Here is an 18699-nt window from a genome sequence, read left to right on the forward strand (position 1 = left end):
AATATGGCTCATTGGCTGGAATGGCTGGAAGAAAGGCCAATGAAAAATCAATGGTTGCTACTTAGGAGGAAAGGGGAAATTGATGCTGGTGTAGGGAAGCTGCAGAATCCACCACGTTGCCTAAGTGCCAGGCTAAACTGCCAACCTTGACAATCTGTCCATGCCAGTCCTAGCTCAGCACCAGATTTCTTCCCAATTCTGTTTCTGTATTTGTTCCATCTAACTCTAATTTCTGACACAGCACCAGCTACAACATAATGACTTGTGTGACAATGGGCTTCTATTTTTCAATCAGTTAAGGTAATCTCCAAAATCTAATTTATCAACGTGAATTATATAACCCTTTAAGCTTTGAATGCAAACCCCCAATTTTCAGAAATATAGATTCACAACATCAAAAAAATGTGAGCAACCATGAGGTAAATGAATCCCGACACTAGGTTTTAGGATAAAATGGTTGACTCTGTCACTGACTAGCTGGGAGACTGTGGGCAAGTTAGCAACCATTCTGTGCCCCAGTTTTTTATCTCGTAAATGAGGAAAATAATAGTATCTACCCAACAGGATTGTTGAGAGAATTAAGTGAGTTGATAGTTTAAAAGCACCTGGGATATGCTAAGTTTTAGAGAAATTCCCAGAGAGACGGTGAAAAGGCAGGTGCTGCTTCTCTACAAAACACCACAGATGCCCTGCTACCCTCTAACACTGCTCAGCTTCACATTTCATAAGCAAAGAATTAAATCTATGTTAGAACGATTCAAGGGGTCGACAGTGAAATTATGTACATTCCAAGGAAAAGTAGTCAAAAAAATGACCCAACATCTCTCTTGACCTCACAAAACCAACAGCAATGATTCTCATAATTCTCTTGTTGGGTCATCTCAGGAGGAAAACACCATATCGATTATTTATATTCCCCCTCACCAACTGGCAAATTATGTTCACAAAATTAAAGCCCAATCAAATAACTATGTTAAATATATATATAACATCCATGTCCTGAGGCTTAGCAATAGAATCATTTATAAAATCTAAGTTAATAATAAAATTTCTTGTCTTCCCTAGAGCAAAAGATTTGATCTCATTTTCTAGGAAATTCCTTATATTTTAAAAAAGAAATGCTAATTTCAATGAGGCAATAGATATTTAAAAAGGAGGAAATTTTTAACAGTTGGGCACTGTTTAAAATGGATTAAGCTGTGACAGGATTTTTTTTATATATAACAAGTTTCACAGCAAGAGGACTTGTATAAGTTGCAGCACAGTCTCAAAAATAAAAACATCAATTTCCAGGGTTCCTCCCTAAACAGTGCACACATTGATTAAAAGAAAAGAAAAAATGGGTAATACTACCATGTATTTCAAGGACTTCAAGAATATAGCTAGAGCCCAACCGGTGTTGCTCAGTGGTTGAGTGTCGGCCAATAAACCAGGAGGTCACATTTTGGTTCCCAGTCAGGGCACATGCCTGGATTGCAGGCTCGATCCCCATAGGGAGTGTGCAGGAGGCAACCGATCAATGATTCTCTCTCATCATTGATGTTTCTATCTTTCTCTTCCTCTCTCTTCCTCTCTGAAATCAATAAAAAAATATTTTTAAAAAAGGAATATAAATAGAAAGATTCTGATAAATCACATGATCCTTGGCACATTACATATACTCATTTTTAGGTGTAAAATATTCCATAACAGTAAATATTTTAATGCTAAGAAAACAATTTTCATTGAGGAGCCCATCAGAATCAGTTGTTGCGAGAAATACTCTTCCTGAGTTGCACATCTTCCAATAGATTATGGCAGATGCTCCCCAGGTAACTTATAGGTGGCGCGATGAAGATCACTGCTCTATCAAGTGAGTATAATGCCAGGCAATGAGTGACATTACTCCTCTGGCTTGCTGGAGGGGAAAATCACTGAGAACCAACTGCTTTAACAGGACAAGAATTTGGAGAAATTCAGGAGGAGACTCTAGATCAAACTAAGAAAAAGTCTGAAGCCAAAGAAAGACTCTTGCTCTCCTGCGTCTTATTTTTTATAAAGTGGCTTTGCATACTATATACTTACAACTCAGATGGAAATGAAGTACCTGTTGAATGTATTTACTTCCCATATATAAAGCCTCCAGAGTTCAGCATTATTCAACTCAAGGCCTACCTCAAAGGCTTACTGCCATAGTAGAACATACTTTGTGTTTTAAATGCTTATCTGCACAGAAGTTTCTCTAATTCATAATTTCATTTCCCAATTGCAAATTCAAAGAAAATTTGCTACTATAAGCAAGCATCTACTATTCAACATGACAAAGTAGGATTGTTCTCTGCTATTAGTGGTTTTAATTGTTCACTAAAATTAAAAGGCAGAATATTAACTCCCATTATTAATAAAGTATTTTAAGCTAAAGCTTTTAAGGAGCTACCCAAATATACAAAATCTATAGCTCCATCTGTCAAATACATCATAAATCATGAAAATCTTTTAGCTGCAAAAAAATCTAAGTTTATTTTCTAAATCATAGTAGCGGAAAACCTTATGACAGAAGATACATTTCCCTGTGTACAAGTAATTAGTTTCCAATTACAAGCAAATAATGCTAACTATTCTTCTATTTTATAAAAAGAAAATAACAAATCATCAATTATAACTTGTAAGTTATGTGACAATTCAGTACAGCATATATGTGTGTGTATATATATACATATATATATACATATATATATATGGCAATCATAGTACAAATATAATTCTAGTCTTATTAAATTGTATATTTATATTGAAAACATGGAGAAATAAATTTAATTGAATTTCCAAGAGTTTGCAGATGAATTAACAAATTTCAAAAGAGGAAATAATATAAATTAAATTAACAAAATATTAATAAAAAATATTCCTTTTACTCCAGAATTCTTGGATATGTTTCCTTCTTACATCCCCATGTGAAGTAAGTACAAACTGGCACATCCTTGAGAGTGCAATTTTGAATATCTAGAAAATTGTAAGTATACATATACTTCAACCCAGCAACTCTGCTCCCAGGAATTACACATGATTACAGAAAAACATGAGTACCATAATGTTCATTGGTGCATTATTACAACAATACCAAAAAAAATTAATACACCAATACTATGAAGTATAATGTAATTTCAAAAGAATGTGTCATATGGAAAATAATATAAACATATATTACTAAATGAAAAAGTTTGCATATCATTACGTATGATTCCAGTTTATAAAGCAATCACATGTAAGCTTATGCATGCATAGAAAATGTTTGGAAAAATATACAAGAAACTATCAAAACTGTTATCTTTTTGGAGTGGGACTCAAAAGAGCTATGAGATCAGAGTTTTATTATTTATTTAAACAATGAGCATGTATTACTTTAAAATAAACTGTCCTTAAAATTCTTACCTCCCCATGAGAGTTAGCCCAAAGTTAGTAACTCTCAGTTTAATTCATGTCCTGAGTTCTTCCCCCTCTGACCTAACACTTTCAAATTCAATAGAAGCTAAATGATATAAGCTAGTTGGCAATCTATCTGATGAGCTAACCTAAATTTATACTACAAAATAGTGAAGCAGTCTAAAAGTTAAAGCTATTAACAATTATTATCTCCTTTAGCTCACATCCCTAATCCTCACCTCTGCATTCCCAAAAAGGTAAGAGAAAATACAAACATGCAAACATCTTACGTGTACTATAGCACCTGCCTGTCCATTACTATAGTCTCGATACTGTCCAAGCATCTGGTCTACTTGTCGCAGGTTTCGACTGGTGTCCTTGAGAAAGAAAATAGACTTTATTAGTTGTTCCAAACAATGTTTTTCCCAATCAGTCGTAGTAGTATGTCAAATAGCTAAGTCAACCATTTGCAAAGGTACAATTTATATCATAGTTAAGTCAGATATCAATATATTTCATAAATATCAAATAAATCTTAACACAACTGAGAGAGAAACTAAAAACCATCTGCAATTTACTTGTGTGAAATCTAAAGTACCTAATTTAAATCATTATCTGAGGTACCATAAGTTGGCAACAAAACCATAAACTGAAAAAAGCCCTCATAATCAACCTGTGCACCTCAACTAATTCACACCCTTTATGAAAAAGAATGCTAAAAGAACTAATCTAGATTATCTCCAAGAGAAGCAAATCATTGGGATCCATGTTATTTCAATTATTGCTTTACTTGAGAACTCAGTTGGGGGGGGGGGGGGAAGTATCCTTTAACCTTTAGCTATAAACAACAAATTTAGTTCTAATCATAACAAAAATGGTTTCTACCTAAATATGCTAGGATTCATCTGAGAGATTAATGGAGGTATTTCTTTCAAAAACATATACTTACTGCCCTGGCTGGCATGAGTCAGTGCTTAGAGTGCCGGCCTGCCCACCAGAGGGTCTTGAGTTCGATTCCAGGTCAAGGGCACGTACCTAAGTTGCAGATACAATTCCCACCCCCAATCGGGGTGAATGTGGGATGAACCAATCGATGTGTCTCTGTCACAATGATGTTTCTCTCTCTCCCCAACTCACCTTCCTTCCACTCTCTCTAAATTCAATGGGAAAAATATCCTGACTCTTTAGGTGATAATTAAAATATATATATATATATATATATATATATATATATATATATATATATAAAAATATATATATATATATATATATATATACACACACACACACACACACACACACACACACACACACACACTGAGTGGCCAGATTATTATTATCTCTGAACGCATAATAATCTGGCCACTCAGTGTATATCCTATATAATAAAAGGCTAATATGCAAATTGTCCCCTCAACCAGGAGTTCGACCAGCAGGCAGGCCAGTCAACTGCCCATGTCCCCTCCCCCTGGCCAGGCTGGCCGGACGCCACCCATGCACGAATTCATGCACCAGGCCTCTAATATATACACTGAGTGGCCAGATTATTATGATCTATGAACGCATAATAATCTGGCCACTCAATGTATATATGTGTGTGTGTGTGTGTGTGTGTGTGTGTGTGTGTGTATACACACACACACATATACAGTATATATATATATATATATATATATATATATATATATATATACATATATATATATATATCCATATATATATCCATACACATATATATGGGTATATATATACACACACACACTAATGTGTCTCTGTGGTAGGAAAGTACAAGAACTTGTACTCCAAAATTCATTGTTATATTAAGTTTAAAAAGAAAAATCAAATCAAATTATGGCCTCTCCATTAGAAATTAGCCTTTTTTTTTATCTAATTGTATTAACCCAGAGCAATAAAAAGCCAAAATCCATGCTTATCCAGGTAAGACAAAGATAAGGGAGTAATAGGTGGGGGGGTGGAAATTCTATTTCTGAGTTTTCTTTTTCCCATTGTGACTGTGGTACCTTCCCCCACCTCATTTCCCAAGCCCCTGTTATGGAAGAATGAAAACTGCCTCCACTCAAATCTCCAAACACTGTCAAAGTTAGCCTCCAAATCAAAATGGACTCTCACTATTATTCATCTATGAATAATCATATTTTGATTATTATTAGCCAAAATATGAGCAACTTCACCAAAGGCACATGTCCACAAGAAGCTAAAGGATGGTAATCCCTAAAGGTTTCATTCCTATAATATTTTATTTAGAAATATAACACTTTCCACAACCTATCATATATTTCAAATATCCTTACTAACTGTGGTAAGCATAATGGCTTCCAAAGATGTACAAAGCCTATTTCCTGAAACTTAACACGTCAAAAGGGATTGTGCAGATGTGATTAAACTAAGGATGTTGAGATGAACAATATCCTGGATTCCTGGGTGCACTCAATGTGATCACAAATGTCCTTAAAAGTGGAAGAGAGAAGCAGGAGAGGTAGTCAGAGTGACGCGCTATGAGAAGGACTCGACCCACCCCTGCTGGTTTTGGAGATGAACAGGGCCACAAGACAGAAAATGTGGGCAGCCTAGAAGCTGGAAAAAGGCAAGAGGACAGATAACTCCCTAGGGCCTCCAGAAAGAAATGCAGCCCTACCAACACCCTAATTATTGCCCAGTGAGATTAGTGTCAGATTTTGACCTACAGAATTTTAAGAAAATAAATTTCTGTTATTTAAGACATTAATTTTGTGGTAATTTGTTGTGGTAGCAAAAAAACTAATACAGTGACTGAAACTATTACTCAGCTTAACTATTTAATATTAATTTAAAACATCCAGTGTTAAACTAACCTGTAAAGTACTTGTTATAGTGTTGACCTTCTTGGTGACATCGACTGTAGGACGATTTCCAATTTCCCTGTGTATTGACCTGGCAGCCCATCGACTCAACCGGTCATGAGAGCGGAAGTGGTCTGAATCACTGGAGGATTCTGCCATTGATGTACACAAATCCTTAAAAATAAATTCAGGCCATGGTGAAGCAAACAGTAAAGAGAACGGAAATAAGAGATTAATTTAGCTATTCACTTTTTGATCTTTTAAAGTATTTATTACATTAGTCCTTTGGCTTATCGTAATAGTTACATACAGTTTGAAAACATAAGTCACTTCCTCACATAATTCTCCCTCCTTTGTTTTTTCTGCTTTAAAAGACCAACTCCTGCCCAGCCGGTGTGATTCAGTGGTTGAGCATCGACCTATGAACCAGGAGGTCACATTTCAATTCTCAGTCAGGGCACATGCCCCAGGTTGTGGGCTCGATCCCAAATGTGAGATGTGCAAGGGCAGCTGACCAATGATTCTCTCTCATCATTGATGTTTATCTCTCTCCCTCTCCCTTCCTCTCTGAAATCAATAAAAATATTTTTTTTTAAAAAAGAGCAATCCTCAAATATTATTTTAGTTACATTTACAGCTCCAGATAATAAAAATCCCTTGGTTCTGTGCAATGTTCCTACATTTTAAAAGCACTTTCACATACAGTATCTTATTTAATCCTACTAACAGATAAATAGGACAGATAGATTGGTTTCTCTAAACACAGATTCTCTAGGACCTGCAGGTCTCAATATTAGTCTGATGTTCATTCTACTGCACTGTAAGAACATTTGTATCTTTAAACAAAAATACAACGCACACGGAATTATCTAAAGAGAACCCCAGTGCACAGTGAATACCGTCATGCACCTAAATTTACAACATAGATTTAAACAAATGCAATAACAAAGGTAAAAATTCTATAACAATATGTGGGAAGATGGCATCATCAACATCTCCATCAAATTAGAAAGTCAAACATCCGGAGTATAATTTAATCAGTAAACAATTTTCTAAATATGCTTTTTTTTTTCAATCTTTACCTCAATTTTCTATATAGTGCAAAAGTAAATTAGTTCATGAAGGACAATCTCAAAACTTTCAGAAAACCTTTTATAGAAGTTGAAGAAACAAATGTATTTGGGACAAAGAAGTATCAGAGAAAACTCAATTGATCAAAAGTGTAAGTTTATTGACTATTCTAATAATTCTATTTTCTGCTTAATGAAGGGTTAATATAACTTTTAACATTAATTGCTATACTCTTCCTAAAATTTATATGGTCATTTTTTTTTTGACTTGTTAAGTCCAGTGTGATGAAATCTTTCTTTAATGATCTAGAATATTCTGGACTTTTGGGATCATTATTCTGTATGCATCTGGGAAGTACATGACCATACATCTAAAGCAGGAGTGGGGAACGTCCGGCCCGCGGGTTGTATCATTTGGTCTGGCCTTGCCAAGGCAACCACTGGTGGGACTCAAAATTCAATAAATCTAGGAGCTTTTTTCAAAGCAACATAATTTTTAAGTTGAAAATTTTGTATGGACCGAGAATGATATTATAAATATCCAAATGGCCCTTAGCAGAAAAAAGGTTCCCCACCCCTGACCTAAAGGGAAGATAAGGGGAACTTGCTAAATATCTATAGATACTAGAGCAAGCATGTCAAACTTGCGGCCCACCAGCCGCAAGTTTGATATGCTTGCCCTAGGGCATTAAATGAAAGCATAAAAGTAATCATGTTTTTAAATTATTAGATAAAACTAAATAAACAAGCAAAGAATCTTGCTGTGAATTTAGGTTTTTCAAAGTGAAACACAGTCTGACATTGTAGCACCAGAAAAAGATTAATGGAAGATCTATCTTCTTCATGCTAGCTGAGACAGGGCTAGAGAACACCCTATCCGACTCGTCCTCTCTTCCGCCCGAACCTCAATTTCCTACCACAGCTGTCTTCTCTGGTTCTTGTCTCACTTCTCCTATCTACAGGTACAAAGGTATAGTGCCCATAATGTGGCTCCCTCCGGCCTCAGGAAACAGGAGCAGCCAATTTGATTTCAACTTGACTACAAATAATTACAACTAATAATTGTATGGTCATTTTCAATGATTCAGGGAAATTTTTTAAATAAAATAGTAGAGACAAATATAATAAGCAAGTATGTATCTACCACCTACAATAAATATAATTTTTCTTATTCTTTCCTATTTCTATTATTCTTATTCTATTCCATTATTTCTAACCTATATAATAAAACCCTAATATGTAAATTGACCGAACGGTGGAACAACTGGTCGCTATGATGTGCACTGACCACCAGGGGGCAGACGCTTAATGCAGGAGCTGCCCCCTGTTGGTCAGTGCACTCCCACAGGGGGAGTGCTGCTCAGTCAGAAGCCAGGCTCACAGCTGGAGAACGCAGCAGTGGTGATGGCAGCACTAGGACCCCTCAGGGGATGTCCACGGGGAGAGGGCCTAAGCTGGCAGGCGGACATCCCCCGAGGGGTCCCAAACAGCTGAGGTACCCGCCCCCCCAGTGTACGAATGTCATGCACTGGGCCTCTAGTTGTTTTATAAGAACATATTCTTATTATTTTTATTATTCCCCATTCATGCTTCTAATATTTTCAGTAAAATATTTAGAATACTATAAATGAAGTATTTTTTCTTTATTGTTAAAAGTATTCCAGATGTCTCCTTTGTTTGTTTGTTGGTTGGTTGGTTGGTAGGTTTTTCCCAATGACCCTCTCCACCCCATACTCACCCCTCCCCAGCCTTCACCACTCTATTGTCTGTGTCCATATATGCATATAAGTTCCCCAGTTAATCACTCCCCACCCATCTCCGCCTTCCCTCTGAAATTTGTCAGTCTGTTCCATCCTTCCATGTTTCTGGATCTATTTTGTTCATCGGTTTATTTGGTTCATTAGATTTCACATAAGTGAGATCATGTGATACTTATCTTTCTCTGACTGGGTTATTTCACTTAGCCCAGTGGTCGGCAAACTCATTAGTCAACAGAGCCAAATATCAACAGTACAATGATTGAAATTTCTTTTAAGAGCCAAATTTTTTAAACTTAAACTTCTTCTAACGCCACTTCTTCAAAATAGACGCACCCAGGCTGTGGTATTTTGTGGAATAGCCACACTCAAGGGGCCAAAGAGCCACATGTGGCTCGCGAGCCGCAGTTTGCCGACCACAGACTTAGCCTAATACTCTCCAGGTCCATCCATATTGTTGCAAAGAGTTCTTTCTTAAGAGTTCTTTCTTTTTTACAGCTGTATAGTATCCCATTGTGTATATGTACCACAGCTTTTTTATAAATGAAGTCTTAGTACCTTCCCACCCCACACTTCACTTAAAAGAAAAACAAATGTAAAGATGACCTTCAGAGATAGCAGATTAATAAAAGGCTGGCAAGAGGAAATGAAGACATAGCTGCAATAAAGAGCACAATGGAAAGTAGACTAGAAGAAGCTGAGGACCACATCAGCAAGCCAGAAGACAAGGTAGAAAAAAATACCCAAGCAGAGCAGCAACTGGAAAAAAATAACATTAAAAGCAGGAGGGGAGCCTAAGGGAGCTTTGGGACAACATGAAAAGAAACAGCATCCACATATTAGGGGGGGGGGGGGGAGTGGGTTAAAAGGAGAAGAAACTGAGCAAGGAATAGAAAACCTGTTTGAAGAAATAATGACAGAAAACTTCTCTGATATTGGAAAGGGAAAAACTCACACAAGTCCAAGAAGCACACAGAGTCCCAAACAAGATAAACCCAAAAAAAAAAAAAACCACCACCAAGACACATCATAATTAAATTGGCAAACACCAACAACAAAGTAAGAATCTTAAAGGCTGCCAGAGGGAGGCAGAAAGTAACCTATAAGGGATCTCCCATTAGACTATTAACTGGTATCTCAACAGAAACACATCAGGCCAGAAGGGAATGGAATGAAATATACAAAGTCGTGCAAAGCAAGGGACTAAATCCAAAAATACTATACCCAGCCAGGCAATCATTTAAAATTGCAGGTGAAATCAGGAGCTTCACAGACAAAGAAGGACTAAGGGAGTTTATTACCACCAAGCCAGCAATGCAAGAAATGCTAAAGGAACTGCTGTAAAAAGAAGAAATAGGAAGGGAAGAAGGAACAAAGGCATAAAGAATAAAAATGGCGACAAACAAGTATCTATCTATATTATAAAAACCCAGTAGCCCTAACGCCGTAACGACCAAAGACTGGCAAGGGTGGGCAGGGCTGTGATCACAGCGAGGCTGTGCGGGTGGGCGGGTTCACACAATTTCACACACTGGGCTTCTAGTCAATAATAACCTTAAGCATAAATGCATTAAATGCTCCAATCAAAAGAAATAGGGTAGCTGAATGGATAAGAACATGACCCATATTTCTGATGTCTACAAGAGAACCACCTCAGAACAAAGAACTCACACAGACTGATAGTGAAGGGATGGAAAGAAATTTTTCAGGCAAATGGAAATAAAAATAAAAGCTGGGGTAGCAATACTTATATCTGACAAAATAAACCTCAAAGTGAAGGCCATAACAAGCGATAAGGAGGGCCACTTCATAATACTAAAGGGAGCAATTCAACAAGAGGATATAACTCTGGTGAACATATACGCACCCAATACAGGAGCACCCAAATATATTAAAACACTTCTGGAAGATCTCAAAGGCGAGATCAACAGCAATACAATCATAGCAGGAAACTTTAATACCCCATTGACACCACTGTATAAATCCTCTATACAAAAAAAAAATCAGCAAAGAAACATCAATCCTAAATGACTCACTAGATCAAATGGAATTAATTGACATCTTCAGAACATTTCACCCCAAAGCTACAGAATATACTTTCTTCTCAAGTGCACACCAGACAATTTCAAAGACAGACCACAAATTTGGACACAGGCAAAGTCTCTTCAAATTCAAGAAGATAGAAATCATGCCCTAGCTTGTTTTTCTCGGTGGATAGAGCGTCGGCCTGTGGAATGAGGGTCCTGGGTTCAATTCCAGTTGAGGGCACATGCCTGGGTTGTGGGCTCAATCCCCAGGAGGGGGGTGTGCAGGAGGCAGCCAATCAATGATTCTCTCATCATTGATGTTTCTATCTCTCTCTTCCTCTCTGAAATCAATAAAAATATTTTTTTAAAAAAAGAAGATAGAAATCATATCAAGCATCTTCTCAGATCACAATGGCAGAAAATTAGAAATCAACTACAATAAAAACAATGAAAAAAATCAAACACTTGGAGGCTAAATAGTATGTTATTAAACAATGATTGGGTTACAAAAGAGATCAAAGAATAAATAAAAAGCATCCTGGTAACAAATGACAATGAAAACAGAACAATCCAAAATCTATGGGACACAGTGAAAGCAGTCCTGAGAGGGAAGTTCATAGCTCTACAGGCCTACCTCAAAAAACAAGAAAAAATGGTAATAAATTATCTAACCCTACAACTTAAAGAATTATAAAGAGAGCAACAAGAAAAGCCCCAAGTAAGCAGAAGGAAGGAAATAATAAAGATCAGAGCGGAAATAAACGGCATAGAGACCAAAAAAAACAATACAAAAGATCAATGAAACCAAGAGCTGGTTCTTTGAAAGGATAAACAAGATTGAGGAACCTCTAACCAGGCTCACCAAGAAACAAAGAGAGAAAACCAAATAAACAAAATCAGAAATGAAAAAGGTGAAATAACAACAGACCCCACAGTAATACAAAGGATTGTAAAAAAAATACTATGAACAACTCTTCTCAACAAACTAAACAACCTAGACGAAATGGACATATTCTTAGAAAAATATAAGCTTCCAAAACTCAATCAGAAAGAATCAAAAAACCTGAATAGGCTGATAATTACCAATGAAATTGAAGCAGAAATCAAAAATCTTCCAGCAAACAAAAGCCCTGGTCTGGACGGTTTAACAGGGGAGTTTTGCCAAAGATTCAAAGAACTAAAACCTATCCTCCTCAGGCTATTCCAAAAATTCAAGAGGAAGGTACACTTCCAAGCTCCATGAAGCCACTACACCAAAAAAAAATTAAGATACCTAGGAATAAACTTAACTAAGGGGGTAAAAGACCTGCACTTGGAAAAGTACAGGACATTGAAAAAAGAGATAGAGGAAGACATAAACAAATGGGAGACTATACCATGTTCATGGATTGGTAGAATCAACATCATTAAAATGTCCATTTTACCCAAAGCAATTTACAGATTCAATGCAATCCCCATTAAAATACCAAAGGCATATTTAACAGACCTAGAACAAACTTTCCAAATAATCATTTGGAATAAAAAAAGACCCCGAATAGCCACAGCAATCCTGAGAAAGAAGAACAAAGTTGGATGATTCACAACACCAGATATCAAGCTATCTTACAAAGCCACTGTTCTCAAAACTGCCTGGGACTGGCACAAGAACAGACATATAGACTAATGAATCAGAACAGAGAGCCCACAAATTGACCCAAGCCATTATGCTCAATTAATATTTGACAAAGGAGGCAAGAGCATACAATGGTGTCAAGAGAGTCTCTTCAATAAATGGTGCTGGGAAAATTGGTCAGACACATGCAAAAAAAATGAAACTAGACCACCAACTTACACCATACATAAAAATAAACTTAAAATGGATAAGGACTTAAACGTAAGACGGGAAACCATAAAAATCTTAGAAGAATCTATAGGCAGCAAAATATCAGACATATGTTGTAGCAATATCTTTGCCAATACAGCTCCTAGCGCAATGGAGACTAAGGAGAAAATAAACAAATGGGACTACATCAAAATAAAAAGCTTCTGCACAGCAAAAGAAACCATCAACAAAACAACAAGAAAGCCCACTACCTGGGAGGACATATTTGCCAAGGTTCTCTCTGATAAGGGTTTAATCTCCAAAATTTACAGGGAACTCATACAACTTAACAAAAGGAAGATAATAAAAAAAAATGGGCAAAGGACCTAAATAAATACTTTTAAAAGAGAACATATAGAAGGCCAAGAGACATATGAAAACATGCTCAAAGTCACTAATCATCCGAGACATACAACTCAAAATAACAATGAGATACCATCTCACACCTATCAGAATGGCTATCATCAACAAATCAACAAATGACAAGTGCTGGTGAGGATGTGGAGAAAAAGGAACCTTTGTGCACTGCTGGTGGGAATGCAGCCTGGTGCAGCCACTGTGGAAAACAGTATGGAGTTTCCTCAAAAAGTTAAAAATGGAACTCCCATTTGACCCAGTAATCCCACTTCTGGGAACATATCCCAAGAAATCAGAAACACCAATCAGAAAGGATATGTGCATCCCTATGTTCATACAATAGCTAAGATTTGGAAACAGCCTACGTGCCCACCACAGAGAAGTGGATTAAAACACTGTGGTATATCTACACAATGGAATACTACGCTGCTCTAAAAAAGAAGAAACTTTTACCATTTGCAACAGTATGGATGGACCTGGAGAGCATCATGCTAAGCGAAATAAGCCAGTCAGAGAAAGATAAATATCACATGATCTCACTCATTTGTGGAATATAATGAACAACATAAACTGATGAACAAAAATAGAACCAGAGACAGAGAAACACCAAACGGACCATCAAACCTCAAGAGGGAAAGTTGGGGAGGGGGAGTTTGGGGGGAGGGGTAAGAGATCAACCATAGGACTTGTATGCATGCATATTAGCATAACCAACAGACACGGACACTGGGGAGTTGGGGGCTTGTCTTGGGGGGTGGGAGTGGTGTAGGAGGGGTCAATGGGGGAATAAGGAGACATATGTAATACTTTAAACAATTAAAAATAAAATAAAATAATTAAAGGCTGATAACCTGGAGGATGTATTTAAATAAAAGCTTTATATCAGAACTCCCTTTTTCTTAGCAGTTGTTTCCTTTTCCTCCCTGACAACTTCTTGACTATACTTCCTAGTCCACTGACATCTGCCTAAGTAGGGTCATGTCACTAGTTCTCACCAATTGATGAGCTAAAGAAATGGGATCAGAATGCCAATCTCTGTTTCATACTGAAGAGTCCTAACTGGCCAAAGGAACTATTTATCATGAGTTTATGAATTAAAAAAACTTTTTTTAAATTATGTATAATTCTCACTTTGCAATTTTGCCAAAGGATAGGATTAACTAGATTCAAAACTGACTTTTCAAGGAAATATTCTTTTTAAAAAAATGAATTTTGTTGTTGTTGTTGTTGTTGCTGTTTTTTTAGAAAGAGAGAGTAAGGGAGAAGGAGAGAGAGAGAAACATCAATGAGAAACATCAATCAGCTGCCTCCTGCACGCCCCCTACAAGGGATTGAGCCCTGACTGGAATTGAACCTGTGACCTCTAGTTGCATGGGACAAAGCTCAACCAACTGAGCCACATTGGCCAGGGCTCAAAAAAAATTCTTAATACTGGAATGAACTTAAAAGTTCAAGGACTATGTGAAAACACATCAATGTGTACTCACATAGCGTATGCAATCAAATTCTGCTTTGAAAAACAAATTTAAATGGTTCATGGATAATATTAACCACAATTACAATATGAAGCCCAAAGAATAATTATTAAGACTGGTAGAAAAACATCTATGTATGTTCAAGGAAAATCTTCATCATTCTTTTTAAAGATTCAAAATGAAAAAGTTCAGTTGGATTAAAAATTCATTCTCATTATCACAAGAAGTTTCAGTATGACATCTGTTGGGGGGGAAAGAGTTGCTAAATTTGAAGAATGATTGAAGAACTCAAAGAACAATTTTAAAAAACTGAATCACCCAAATTCTGGTTAAAGACGAGAAAAGCGTTTCCTTCAACTGGAGAAAAAGCAGAAAATATTCTCTTACTACCACCTACTGGTACAACAAAACTTTTCATTGATCAGGAAGCAATAGCATGGATCTGTCTGCTTTTCAGACATTGAGCTTTCTCCAAGACTAGAGAGGACTAGGACAGGTGACCTTGGGTGAAAGTCTCCAGAGTCTTAGAGAAAGCTCTGGGTCTGAAACCAGATGGTACAACTCTAAAACTACTTTATTTCGCTGTTCCCAACACATCAGTATTTAAAGGCATAAATACTGTTGCTTCTGCCTTAACGAGCCTTATAAAGATGACATACTGCCACCAGAGTGAGCAATGAAGCTCCTCAATTCACTCTCACTGAGGATTTGTCCATCAAAGACAAATGCCCATGTGCAAACCTGAACACTGTGAGCAGAGAGAGTAAGTGTATTTGGCCCTGTAATAAGAGGACTGGCAGTGAGTCTGTACAAACTCAAGTCCACCTCTTCTGTTATTTGACCTAAAAAGCCATCAGATTGTCTTCATTATAATGATACATATTTGTATGTATGAGAGCTGTAATTTATAGATTTTCAAGTCTCTTTTCCTCAGAGCCAGTTTAAAACAATTAGAATTTGCAAGCTGTTCCATAAAAGATAAGCACCCAGCATCAAGGGTGACATTTCACAAAAGCTGACTAGTGCATATTAAGTAGGTGATTACTTCTGTGGCCTCCAAGTGCCTCAGCCGTCCCTGTCCAAGGCAACTGTCCTCAAAGAACACGTTCAAGGTAATGATGTTGATATTTAAGGGGATCGCAGGAGGTGGGGAGTGTAGTTTAAGCTTAATCATTATCAAAGTTCAAATTTTAGAAGGCATTTCTCATTGTTTCAACAGCTGCAGGTCTTGAGAGCTTTACCTCCTTCAAGAGACAAAGTGAACTAGCCAGGAAAGGTTATCATGTACAAACATATTTTCAGTCATGCCTGGCTTCTTGATATCAACACTCCTCTGTAACTTAATCGCCTCAAACCCTTTTGGTAAGTTAATACAAGTTCAAAGTCAACAGCCAAATCTCTGTGAAATCAACAGATAATGTAAGACATAGGGGGAAAAATCAAAGAGATACATGAGTCCTGGCTGGGTGACTCAGTTTGGAGCATCATCTCTTACAGGTTTCGGGTTCGATTCCTGGTCAGGACACATACCTAGATTGAGGGTTTGATCCCTGATCATCATCATCAGGGATCCATTGGGAGGCAACTAATCGATCTCTCTCTCTCTTTCTCTCTCTCTCTCTCTCCCACTATCCCCTCCTGTCTCTCTAAAATCAATTAAAAAAATATCCTCAGGTGATTAAAAGGAAAGAGAAAGAGAAACTTGAACACATTCGTGCATTCATTTACTCAATTAAATCTGCATTAGAAATGAAAGATGAAAGTAAATTAAGTCACAGTCCTTGATGGGCAAGAAAGAGCTGTAAAAGTGCTCTCTACAGGGAGCAAAGTACTACAACAAAATGCCAGAGCAGTGGGTTCAGGATCCTCCCACCCATCTGGAAGGATGAGCATAAGTTTGACAAATAGATGAGACAAGGATGGGGATCCAGTTAGAAAACTTCTTTTTCAGAAGAAGTAGAGAGGGTATAAATAAGGAGAACGCCTGCATTCTTCCATCAGGGAATGGATTTAAACTAAGGTGACCAGATCGTCCCGCTTTTGGTGGGACAGTCCCGATTTTTAACAATTTGTCCCGCGTCCCACGGCGTTTTAAAAAAGTCCCTATTTTTGGAAAGAATATTTAAAGGCATAAATACTGTTGCTTATTTTTATATTCTTTCCAAAAATAGGGACTTTTTTAAAACGCCGTGGGACGCGGGACAAATTGTTAAAAATCGGGTCTGTCCCTCCAAAAGCGGGAGGATCTGGTCACCTTAATTTAAACCCATCTCCAGTACTGCTACTAGTAAATGTCCTTGGGGTGGGAAGGGGTGACTGGGTAAAATCATCCCAGTTTGAAACTTCTGACTTAGAGAATTAACATTTTTAAATATATATACACTAGATTTGATTTTATATTGTATGTTCCACTTATTCCTATTGCTGCCCTCCATTTCCTCCCTCTCTCTCCCTTACACACACACACACACACACACACACACACACACCCTCTATCCTATGGGTGGAGTGGATCAGGCTCAGTTCCCAGCTGCATTTTGCTCCCCTTGCTGCAGCTCCTCAGAGTCCAAGGGCAGAGTCACATGGACCAGTGCCCACCAAGCAGGGAGCAGGGGCATTTCTGGAAAAGGACAAGCAGCATACAAAATGACTCCTTATTCAGTCATGGAGAAAAAAATTAGCTGCTGCTCAGATAATTAATATGTGCCACTTGTTAAAGATCAGTGCAATTTTAAAAGAAAGTTACTTAATAACCCCCGCCCTGTCTCACAAGCAGAATGACACAGATATTTTAGATTTATACACCCACACATACTTCTAAAATAAACAAGGCAGTTTACAAAATTAAGTAAAAAGTTTTTAAAAAGTCAAGATTAAAAATAACAAATAAAAACTCAAGAAAATAAAAGAAAATTTATAGGAAAATGAATGCTAGCAAACTCGAGATGGATTTATTACTTGTAGTTACACCCTGGAATTGGACTTTTGCATTTGCTAACCGATTGAAAATGAAATATATACTACAATATTCCTAAAATAGCAGATATGAATAAAGCCCTCTAGGGGTACAGACAACCTCTACTAATTGTCCAAACTGCCCCAGGCTGAGCAAGAGATCAGCCTGGACAAAGATGGAGCTAGAATCCCGAGTTTCTGACACCACTTTGCTTAAATCAGAGGATGAAAACTGGAGGACTATAGACCAAACCCAGTTGACTAACATGTATTTGAAAATAACACTCACTATGTTCTTCTAAAACATTAATTTTAAAACAACTAAATTTCATATAAAAATTCTAATTTTCAGCTTCTCTTGAAAAACCCAGAGATCTGGCAACACTGGGGATGAATTTTCCCATGGCAACATGGACATAAACCATGACTGCCTTGGAGTTGGGCATGTACCTTCCTGTTGGCCAAATTCCTACCAGCTGCTTCACCCAGTGTGTTAACTGATTGGCCCCACTTACTAGCAAAGTTTGCAACCCTATTTTGGATAAAGAACCAAGACAAAGGGAGTTTACCTTTTTAAAGGAGTTTCCCTACTTAAAAATGACCAATTTGATTGAGAAGAATTAATCAGGGTTAAATGCTTGAGAATTAATGTAACAGCTTTGATATCAGCCATGCCTACTAACTCCAAAACCAGAAAAAAATACCACTACAAACAAAAGGGTTTGATTTTAATCCATCTACTTAGAATGTTTTCCTACTATTGTGTATATCAAAAACTAAAAGTGTAGTACCTTTCATAATTTGGCTCCAATTCTTCACCCCTCCCTATGTGCACTGCTCTCCCACTAGAGGCTGAGTTACCTGCCCAGGCCCCTTCCCCTGGGCTCAGCTATGTGACCTGCTTTGGCCAAAGGGATTCTAGCTAAAATGACACAAGTGGAGTCAGGAAAAGGGA

The 18699-nt window shown here is 37.3% G+C and overlaps 1 protein-coding gene across 8 annotated transcripts in view; it reads right to left on the reverse strand.

Annotated features, from left to right (window-relative positions):
• CEP128 (centrosomal protein 128) overlaps positions 1-18699 on the reverse strand; it is a 354698-nt gene that overhangs the window by 328302 nt on the left and 7697 nt on the right. For all 8 annotated transcript variants that reach the window (XM_079768173.1, XM_079768176.1, XM_079768175.1 and 5 more), the window contains 2 exons: positions 6255-6416; positions 3693-3779 (listed from right to left, as the gene is read on the reverse strand). In XM_079768173.1, coding sequence (XP_079624299.1) covers positions 3693-3779; positions 6255-6401 — 234 coding nt within the window. In that variant the 5' untranslated portion in view covers positions 6402-6416. The remainder of the gene's footprint in view (positions 1-3692; positions 3780-6254; positions 6417-18699) is intronic.

Source organism: Cnephaeus nilssonii, assembly GCF_951640355.1.
Source record: "Cnephaeus nilssonii genome assembly, chromosome: 4".
NCBI lineage: Eukaryota > Metazoa > Chordata > Mammalia > Chiroptera > Vespertilionidae > Cnephaeus > Cnephaeus nilssonii.